Genomic DNA, 11,022 nt, shown 5'->3' on the forward strand with positions numbered 1-11,022 from the left:
TTTACTCCCCAAGGTCTTCTCCTCCTAGAATGATCTTCTCCTTTCCCCATACTCCCAAACTCCTTGAAGATTTTTTTAAACATTGAAAGGGTGTTTAGGCTTCAGAATTGAGACCCCAGTTAGATAAATGAAAGCAGTTAACACCTCGCAGAGCTATTCTTCAGTCTCTGGTAAGATCATGTTGCACCAACTCACATTCAGAGTGATATCTTTGAAACCACACAGACTGCTTTTTAAAAGAATGACTGGGGGGCGGGGGAAGAGACAATATGAAAATCTATCCTAAAACTGTGCTATTGTATAGAAATTGCTGTGTGTGTTTCTAGTGGCCTAGTTATGAGGTGTTAATGAAATATTTTTTTTATTTCTCTGCCAAATATAGTATTTAAAAAACCAGTGCAAACAGACCTAAGAGCCTTAATATTGATGTAAAGAACATTTGTGTGCCTATACAGTCATAAGAGCTACAGGCTAGCCAGTGAAGTTATAGAGGTGTCTGCCAGTATTAATATTTCTAATCTTTTAAAACCCACAGATCAGGAATCATACCGGAGCACAATATGCACAAGTCATCTAATGCAGAGTAAAAACTATTGAATAAGATAAGATGTAACTGTATGTTGGATACAAGTATTTTACACAGTAATCTTTGAAAAACACTCACCTTCATATGAGTGCATTCCATGTTACACAGAGAACACATATGTGGAAATATCCTTGGAGATGTAGCATAGTAGTCATTCATCATAGATGGAGTCGGCAGTCTCTTTACCTTCTGAGTAGCAGCCTGTGAAAACACTGGAAGCCAAGAGGCTTTCACAATTCCAAAAGGAGACTTAATAGGAGCTTCAACTTGTGTCTGGAAGTTCTTCTGACCTGAGCCAATCTGTGCATTAGATTGATTAGTCCCAGATTCATGCTGAATCCTTTCATGATGTCTTACAGCTGCAAGAAGTTCAGCTGAAAAGGGTGGATGGCTGATAGGTGGCATCACAGGTTGGGCCATAGGTGGCTGGGTCAAAGACTGCTGGACAATAGGTGTCATCACAGATTGGGGCATAGGCGGCATCCCAGGCGGCATCATAGGTGGCATCCCAGGCTGGCTCATAGGTGGCATCATAGGTGGCATCCCAGGCTGGCTCATAGGTGGCATCATAGGTGGCATCCCAGGCTGGCTCATAGGTTTTACCATTGGGAGTCCTGTAGGTGTCATACATAACCCTGGCACCTTGCCTGCAGCATCAACTGGAAAAAATGACTGTGTATTGGATGAATCGCTATGGAAACCCATCTGTTTCATTAATTCCTCAACTGGAAACATCGGGTTACACGTTACATTGGATGGTGGAACTGAAATAGTTTGCTGCGGTTGAAATTCTTTTCTGTTCTCTTCAGCTGGTTCTTCAGGATTGTACACACGCACCTCAAGAGGATCTTCAGTGTATCCATACCTGCTTGTGTGCCCATAATCAATCACTTTGCTCTTAACAGTTGAACCACCCGTTCCACCAACAGTTTCTTTTTCTCTGCTCTGAGAATGTAAGTTGGGTAACTGATGACCCATTTTACGCATTCGTATATCCCTCAAAATTAGTGGCATGTTTTCAGGTGTTAACTGGTCATCTGGGTAGCGACTGAGTTCCTCCAGATCTTCATTAGATAATCCAAAACTTGCTAAAATACTTGATGCACTCTCTGTTGTATAACGGCTCTGGACATTTGTATTCTGCTCTGTGATCCGGGTTGACGCGGGATGCTTTCGGCTTGTGTTTCCAGTTGGACATGGATTGTTATCCCAACGTGAAGTACGAACCTTTTCCTTTTGCTCTTCCTGTAAGTTTGCTATCTCCTTTGCTTGCCTTGGATCGGTTCTGTGTTGAGTTACCTGAACATTAGTTCTTCGTGATCCTGTCCGCTGTAAATTTTCATGTCCTCCAAATCTTTGTGAAATTCCTTGAGGTGTTCCAGGTGCAGGCTTTCTTTGAAGACCTGCTATGCCACCTCCCCTAAAAGCTCCTGGAGGTTTTGAGCCAGATGGGTTAGGTGCTCTTGGCCTCTGATGCAAGTTTCCTCTAGGACTAAACATGGCGATTTTCAGGAATGCCTGATTTAACAAAGCATAAGGTGGTGTTGAATTGTCTGAGGCAGCTGATGTCAACTGCTGAAGAGCCAACTGTGTCTTAATCTGAGCAAGCTGTAAAGGAGGAGGGCCCAACAGAAGTGGACTTACAATGCCAAGGTTCAGGGAATTCACAAGTGGTGCGAAACTTTCCAAGAATAATACAAAGCTGAAAGTTAAAACACAAATATTATATTATTTTCTTTTCAACTACTTTGTGCAGTGGATTCCACAATGCAAGCAAAACATTTTTTAAAAGTCATGAAGCAGTATTTTAATGTCACAGTTTAAAAAATATATATGTATATACACACAGTAGAATGTAGACTTTTGTGAACAAAAAAGTCAAATCTCTTGCTGTAAGAATTCTCATCTAATCCACTGGGCAACTTGTAGTTAAGTGTATTTTGCCAAACACCCACGATTATTATGTTTTAGATGAGACAGAAAGACATCCAGCTGTTGTCCTCTCCTCAGCAGCATCTTCTGAACAATGAGTTTTAGATCTTCAGAGAAACCTCTTCAAAGCCACTGTAAATTACTTCACAAAATAGTATGAGCAAATTTTAAAATCCTTTACAAAGCACAGGAAAAAATGTTACATCCAAATATATTGTTAAGAAAATAATTAAAAAACTACTGGAAAGAAACATAATTGTAAATGAGAACCTTATTTATGTAGGGTACTCTTTTTTTAAAAAAAAAAGGGGGGGGGATCAATTTACCCATGAAGTTTATAATGCTCTTATCTGGAAGTAGTTACACAGGTTTTCAATGTGAATACCAGTGTAACTGTTCCCATGATTAAGGTACTATACCAAAACCCCATTTAAGGGATGTGACAAGTGAGTATTTTTATTCTGTGGTCAGAAAATTTCCATTTTTCACATATTACAGGTAAGAACCTGTACTGATTGTGTACCTGTACAAATAAAGACCATCTCACTCATCTCAAAGCTGAAGTTACTTAAGGAAAGAGCAAAAAATTAGCACGACAATGGACTCTTCTTTCTGAAGAATAAGTTTTTCAATCCCAGATGAAGGCACAGACAAGTGAATCCTTTAAGATGACAGAGGCACCTATGAATAAGGATAGAGTACAGTCAAAGGTTGCCCAAACTAACAAAAAATTAACAGCTGCAACTTGGCCCACATTCTTGGGGATAAGGAGTTACAAAATTTGGGAGGTCTTTTGAAGCCTTGGGCCTGAATTGCACAGTTCTGCCTGTACTTACAAGTACATCAGTTACTATGTTGTAAATAAGTTAGATCAGACTTCAACTTCCTTAAACTAGTTGATCTGTGAGTTTCATTTTTTCTGCAGTAGTTTGGGCTTCAGCCTGAGGTTTTATAGCATAAATCTCATTGAGAATCCTTCTAAATCACTGACTGGAAAGGAAGTTACAGGCTTTCTTAACTTTGCAAACCAAGCTTCTTTAACAGAGTTGAAGTACTTGCCTCACCACAGCTAAATCCATAGCTGGTTTGAAGTTTAAAAGTATCCTATTTGAGTTGAGCAAAACAAAAACATTTCTCTAAAAGGGAAGTGCCTCTCCTTCATGCTTGCAATTTAAAAATGGCGGTGCTGATTTAGTTCCCTGGGAAATTTCAGCTCAAAAGGCAAATGTTTGACAAAGCTATGAATGGAAATATCAGAGGGCTAAAGAACAGAGTGGTGCTTTCAAGAGGTTTTTTTTTCCAAGTGCTTTCAGTAGTTTTGATGTCAGCCAGGCAAAGGAAACAAAGAGCTCATCTTTAGGATCTAAAAGAATGAGCTAGCGACCAGGAGCAGCTAACAGGAGAGTTTTGTGAGGGAGTTCTCCAGGTGAAGGAGGAGCAATTAGGTTACCCTTCGGGTAAGTTTGTCATCTGTAGTAACTGTATTATTGGTGTGCATACTGCCTGACTGAAATATACCGTGTAGTCTGTTTGTTTGGGTAACTATGTTTGTGTTGAGACTAGCCTAGTGGCCTGATAGGCAAGGCTGAGAACTTCTTGACAAGGCTTTGATCCCTAAGCCCTTTAGCACCCATCAACCCTTAACCAGGGGGCGGGGCTAGTCAGGAAGACCAGGGCTTTAAAAAGCCCCCTCCTAAGCACCAGAGGAGCTAGGGAAAATGACTGGCTAACAGGGTAGTTTTGGGAGGGAGTTCTCCAGAGGGAGTGTGTGGGGGAGGGCTAGATACACTTAACATTCCTTAAACTTATTTAAACTTAAAGCCAAAAACCCCGATAAAAACAAAAGAACAAAGGAACGAGCTTCAGAAGTAAAAAGAGAATGTAGGCAGAAGTCTAGCAACAGAGTGGGGGCTATCCAGTTTATTGCACCCAATGCAGCATGCCCAGGTGGTGTATGTGTGCATTTGGTGCAAGGAGCTCCTGGCCCTCAGAGACCATGTACAAGCTTTGGAGACTAGAGTGGCTGAACTGGGAAGAATGGGGGAGGCTATGCCTCACCAAACAGCGAGACATGGTCTGACCCCGGCCTTCTATCCAGCCCCCTGGAGCCCCCACCCACATCCAACTCTCCCTCCTCCACACCCGACTGCCCCCCCAGACGCCTGTCCCCTATCCAATACCCCCTGCTCCCCACCCCTTGACCACCCCCAGGACCCCCACCCTATCCAATCTCCCTGCTCTCCCCGCCCCATATTACCTGTGGGGAGGGGGAGAGAGAGGTTCAGTCCTTTCCCTTTGCATTTCTCCTGCTCGTTTGGCTGCTCTCCCTGGCAGTTGGGCAGGGCTCGCTCCCTGTCTGGGTTTGGCTGCTTGGCCAGGGGCCAAGCATACTGGGAGTGGAGGGGGACCCTGGCTTACATTGCCCCTGTCCCCGGCAGCAGGCCCCAGGCCCCTTGACCGGCCCCCTGATGCCCCCCAATGCTCCTCACCCCCCCCACCCCCGAACTCCCTCCTGCTCCCTGCCCCGACTGCGCCACCCTGGAGCAGCAGGTCTGGCGGTGATATAGCCGTGCCGCCAGGCCAGAGCTGCAGTCACGCTGCCCAGGCACTGGAGGAACTGTGACTAAGAGGGAGGCAGGGAGGGAAGGGAGCAGAACGGGAGGGGCCAGCCTCCACCCCGCTCACTATGCTGCCAAGGAGTTGGGCTGGCTCCTCTGCAAGCCTGTCCTGACCCCGCTCCCTGGCAGGAGCTCAGGGGCCAGAGGGAAGGGTCCTGTGGGCCGGATGTGGTTCGCCGGCCGTAGTTTGCCCCCCTCTGGTCTAGAAGATACCATCAGAGATGCTTAGTTTTGCAGTTCTCAAACTGTGTATTTGTGTCTCCAGAGATAACGTACTTGTTAACAGCAAAAATGTTTTAAATAAATATATAGAGGTGAGAAATAACAGACCTCAACCCTATTGTCCCTCTGCAAATTTGTGTACACAGCGTCAATCCCTTATCTCTCTAAAAGTGCAAAGTTTCAGAAAGTTCAATGAATAGAAGATTGTTGGGGGCAGAATAGATCTGGACAAGGAGAAGAAGTTTGGAAATAAATGCGAGAAGGGAGGGACAAGCAGTAGAAACAAAAGTGAAACTGTTTGAGCAGCATATTCCAGAATTCTTGAGGTCTTTCTGAGTGCAGCCTTCATTGATTTGAGATCTACCATATCATTCTCTCACGAGAAGGGAAAACCTATAATGGCAGCAGGCTGTAAAAGAGATCCAGTTTGGGAATATTTTAAATGAAGTTCCTCTATCTGTGGGTAAGACAGGCATGCATGCAAAATGCAAACAGTGCAACAAAGAAATGCAAGGCCTGGTTGCCCGAATGAAACAACATCATGAGAAGCGTTCCTTCTCAGGAGGAAGCTGCCTTGAAGATGATGAAAGGAACATGTCTGAACATGCAGGATCTTCAGGTTGGTAAACTTTTTTATTTCATACTTCTTTCTTAAGGACTGCCCTTCTTCCTTCTGGACTATTCTTGAATTCTCATGTTTGAGCAAAAAATATAGTTGTTAACTCTTATGGTACTGTCATTTTAGATGCAGTTGTGATAAAAAATGAACAGCTGAAATAGGCAGATCTTCCTTTTAGAGTTTCACCTTTTAAGTAGTACTCAGTGTCAGTGAATGCAATGAGTAGCACTAAATGAGCAGTATGGTAATAATTAAATAACTGCATTGACTTATTTTGTTTAGGAGAATCCATCCTCAACATACAGGATTCTGAAGACTATCCACCTTCAAGATCACCATCATTTTCTATAGTTTCAGAGCCATCTGCCAATGATAGTATTTCAGTCACATCATGTATGTCACATAGCCACAGTATATCACCTGTAGCAAAAAGAAAAAAAAACTCCATCATCCAGAAACAAGCACAGATAAGTTTGTGATAAGAACCAGCAGATTACAAAAAGAGGTAATTACCCTGTTTGTCTCCTTTCCCTATGACTGAGAACCCACACTTCATTAACATGGTTCAGTCATTAAGACAAAGATACAGTCCACCCAACAGAGCAGATGTCGCAGGCAAATTGCTGGATAAGGCGTGTGAAAGAGAAATTGAGTAGTGTGCAAAAGTCTGGAGGGTGAAATTGTTAATCTGAGTCTTGACTGGTGCAGCAGAATTCACAATGATCCTGTTGTACGTGCTTGTGTGAGAACAGAAGAAGAGAATGTCTTCCTTACAGAAACAATTGATACGTCAGGAAATGCACACACAGCAGAATACTTACAAGTAGCAGCAGTAAAAGCTATAACAAACTGAAAAAAAATTCAAATGTCTAGTATGCATCTTGGGCACAGAAAATGCTGCAAACGTATCCAAGATGAGAAGAAATTTAGGAGAGAGTCCCAAGCTAACAACTTATGGGTACAGTGCTCATTTGCCGCACCTCCTAGCCAAAGACTTTAGTGTTCCAGAAATAAAAGGTAATGTTGAAATTGCAAAATACTTCCGTAACAGGTAAAGTGTGTACCTTTGACTAGTGATTTAAATCAATTTGATTTCAATCAAATCCACCCTGCTAATTATTAGTGATTACATCACAGGAGGCCCACATTTTTCCTGTATTCCAGGGAAGGAATTAAGTGACAAAATTAACCTAATTAATTCCCAGTTTGAAAGGAAACAAAACACAATGACAAGACATGTATTTCAGAAAGCCTGAATTCAGTGATTGCACCTAAGTAGCATATACATTGCTCAAAGTTAAATCTAGTCAAATATTGACAAAAAATATATCTGATCATTAAACTGAATATATAAATTTAGCACTCCAAACTACCAACTGCCAGCAGATAATGTGAAGTTAACATTACTTATGAGACATGAGATTGCTGAAAGTAACATTTAACAAAAAGTATCCATCCCCAGATGAGAAAGCATTTTAAGAAAGCACAGTAAACTAAAATTTCTGAAATACGACTAGAACTTGGTATGTAATTAATAACATGCTACTCATTTGAAACCTTTTGAAAAAGTTGTCCCCCAACTGCTATTTGAGTTCAACACAGCAGGTTGTTACAGAGCTGTACATTAGCACAAATCAATTAGCAAATAGCACTGAAAATGGGAAAAAAGCTTTACAGTATCCTTAAAACAATTTTTACTACTAGTATATAGACCTATTCCCTTTTTAAAGCCATTGTTTCCCCTCTGCTAATGTTAAGAAAGGCCCCGACTCCACTAACTGTTCCATGTGGGCAGACTTCTGTACCACTGAAGTCCATGGGTCACTGCATACACGCAAAGGTCTGCCCACATGGAATAACATGCAGGATCAGGGCCTAAATGAGCTGGAGAAAAAGCAATGGCAACACTAATGCTTCCCATCTTAAATCTCATGCTTTTAATTATTTTAAAAAACAAGACACCACCATTTCGCAGAGGAAGGTTTTAATTTGCTGGCACAGTGATAAAGATTCAGTACTAATCAAACTTCAATTCCCCTTAAACTTGAGATGGCCACAAAAACCTCAGAGATCTTGACCTTTTCACTTGCAGAAGGGCTCTGAACTTGACAAAATCTTTCAAGAGAGGACAGTTCTTTGAAAAAAGACACTGAACATAACCCTAAGTCAAGCAGACTGTAGGCCCCCATCAAGATACTTTGGAAATGAAGAACAGGGGAAGAGGAAGCCAGTAGTGTTGTATCCATCCACTAACCCCCTAATGCAGTGGTCCCCAAACTTTTTCTGTCACCCCGCTCCCACCAGTAATGGAATCTGTCCACACCCCCTCAGAGGCCAGGTCCAGGAGCCCAGGCTTGGGCTGGGTGGTGCTCCCTCCCTGGGCCGTCTTGCCCCTCCCTCAAACGTTCCTCCACACCCCCTACCGTTTGAGGGCCAATGCTAATTAAGACCAAGTCTGCCTCTTCCCCCCCTCCCCAACCAATGCAGGACTGTTCCCAGTTGGCTCTCGCAGACACATTTTTGAAAATATGAACAAAGAGATTGGGCGTTTTGGGGAATGGTTTCTTCAAGAGGAAAAAAATAATCTAATCCCAATAAATATGTCCCTTTAAGATCTCACAGCAGGGGTGGGCAAATTTTTTGGCCCGAGGGCCGCATCCAGGTATGGAAATTGTATGGCAGGCCATGAATGCACACGAAATTGGGGGGTTGGGGTGTGGGCAAGGGCTCTGGTTGTGGGTGTGGGGTCTGGAGTGGGGATAAAAAATGATAAGTTCAGGGTGCGGGAGGGGACTCCAGGCTGAGGCAGGAGATTGGGGTGCAGAGGTGGGGGGTGAGGGCTCCAGCTGCGGGCTCTGAGATTGGGCTGAGGGGTTGGGGGTGCAGGAGGGTGCTCCAGGCTGGGAGTGAGGGGTTTGGAGGGCAGGAGGGGGATCGGGGTGGGGGGTCAGAGGTGCAGGCTCCAGGGGACACTTATCTCAATCAGCTCCTAGAAGCAGTGGCATGTCCGTCGTCCCCCCCCCCCCCCCCGGCTCCTAAATGGAGGCGCAGCCAGGCAGTTCTGCGTGCTGCCCAGTCCACAGGTGCCATCTCTGCAGCTCCCACTGGCCATGGTTCCCAGTTTCAAGAGGAGCCCCCTTGCTTCTCCTATGCGTAGGAGGGGGATGGGGGCTATGCCGCTGCTTCCAGGAGCCACACGGAGCAGGGCAAGCCCCAAACCCCGCTCCCCAGTGGGAGCTTGAGAGCCAGATTAAAATGTCTGGAGGGCCAGGTTCGGCCCCTGGGCAATAGTTTGCCCACCCCTGCCCCTCAGCCAGGGTAGGTTGATTTGCATCAGCAATTTTAATCATGTTTTGCATTTGTACATTTTAGTTATTTTCCTAAAGAAAGGTTGATTCTCATTAGGTAGTAACCTTTATAATGTTGATTCAACTAAAAGAGTCTTTACACTAAACTTGGTGCTTCCTTTTGCTATCCAGGATACCCTGTATCCATACACATTTATTTAGCTATTATATACATTAACTTTACGAGATGAATTTTTTACTCGAAAATTGTATCAAGCTATATTTAGATAAAAATTCAAATTAAATTAAAATGCATAAAACTAGTATTTTTCTTTTATTAAATAAAATTACTTTAAATGTGCTGGATACATTAAAAAGTTGACCAAAACGTTTTTTGCATTTAAAAAGGATTATACAAACTAAGTATTATCTGTAGTTAGTGCACTGAACTGATTGCTTATGGTCACCACGTCCTTCAAGATTTTTAGGAGTGCTTCTCCCAATGTTTGTTCTTATCTTGGAAGAGGAAAAGAAGCTTCTCACCTTTTTGAACTCCCAGCTGGCTTCTTAATTTTGACTGACCTAGTCACTGAACTGAGTGAATTAACTGGAAGAAAATATTCTCTCTGCATCTACACAAGAGGCTAGTGCTGCTAAAAGTGATTTAGATCTTCAACACACCGCACATACTGCTTCATATTATTTTCTTGTATTTACATTTTCTGAATAAGTTTGACTACATTTAAGACTTAACAGTTTTAAATGTTTATTTTTTAAAAAAATCCATATTTAACTTTAATTTAAAAAAAAAATCCATTTTTAAATCACTGATTTTTCCCCCACTCTGCCCACAGTAGATCTATGACCCAAGATTTTGAACCTCGAATCAAACAGAACATAAGTGCCCCCCCTAAAAAAAATAAAATAATTAAAAAAAAAAAAAAGCAAACGCCCAACTGCAAGCACACCTAGAAGGAAACCTGAGTCTGTTAACCGCACAGCTGCCTCCCCGCAGCTACAAACGCCTTTGGACCAGGAAGGCGCCTTCCGTCCCGCACTGGGTGCGCTGCGCTGCACGCGACTATTTACCGATGCGCTCGGCGCTGTACCTTACCCAGCCTGCTCGCCCCCGAAATCTGCACGGCGGGGGGGGCGGGCGTTCAAGGCGTTTCAGTCCCTGGCACCAAGCCCGACTCGCCCATTAACCCTTTCCCAGGGCCGGCGGCGCCCCCCGCCCCGCCAGCCGCGATCTCCTGGCCCAGCGCCGGGAGAGAGAGTGGGGAGGGAGGATGGGGGCCTCCCGCAGCCTCCTCGGCTCGCACAGCACTGCGGGCGCGAGACCCTCCCCAGCAGCCGCAGCGCCCCTAAAGCCGCCCCTCCCCCCAGCTCCTGGGCCCCGCCCCTTCCCCGTCGCCCCGGGCCGCCATTTTGAGCCGCCGCGGCCCCTTCTGCGTCACACGGGAGCTCGGTGGAAACCGCCTCCCCCCCCCAGCCGCCGGACTCCCCCCGCACCCGGCCGCATCGTGCGGGCCCCATACCTCTCAGGGGGAACGGCGGAGCCGGGTCGCTCCCTGCTCCGCAGCGGCCTCTCGCTCGGGCGCCTTGGCCGATCAGCACAGCCCAGCCCGGGCGCCCCTCCGTCAGGCAATGGCTGGCGTCACACCGCTGCGCACGCGCACAACTCAACGATCGGAGGGACGCGCGCGTGCCTCTAGGAGTAACTCCCCGGCGGCCCGCGAAGGGGGTGATCGCGACGCA

At 45.0% G+C, this 11,022-nt stretch overlaps 1 protein-coding gene across 14 annotated transcripts in view; it reads right to left on the reverse strand.

The window, feature by feature from the left end:
- The window catches only part of ZNF638 (zinc finger protein 638), a 71,601-nt gene extending 60,579 nt beyond the window's left edge, over positions 1-11,022 (reverse strand). For 3 of the 14 annotated variants that reach the window (XM_043544971.1, XM_043544972.1, XM_037898409.2), the window contains exons 1-2: positions 10,803-11,017; positions 665-2,288 (exon numbers count right to left, since the gene is read on the reverse strand). In XM_043544971.1, coding sequence (XP_043400906.1) covers positions 665-2,086 — 1,422 coding nt within the window. In that variant the 5' untranslated portion in view covers positions 2,087-2,288; positions 10,803-11,017. Of the gene's footprint in view, positions 1-664; positions 2,289-2,433; positions 2,656-10,802 lie in introns of those variants that run through there. The other 11 variants (XM_043544969.1, XM_043544962.1, XM_043544963.1 and 8 more) reach the window with 8 other exon arrangements.

Source organism: Chelonia mydas, chromosome 4, assembly GCF_015237465.2.
Source record: "Chelonia mydas isolate rCheMyd1 chromosome 4, rCheMyd1.pri.v2, whole genome shotgun sequence".
NCBI lineage: Eukaryota > Metazoa > Chordata > Testudines > Cheloniidae > Chelonia > Chelonia mydas.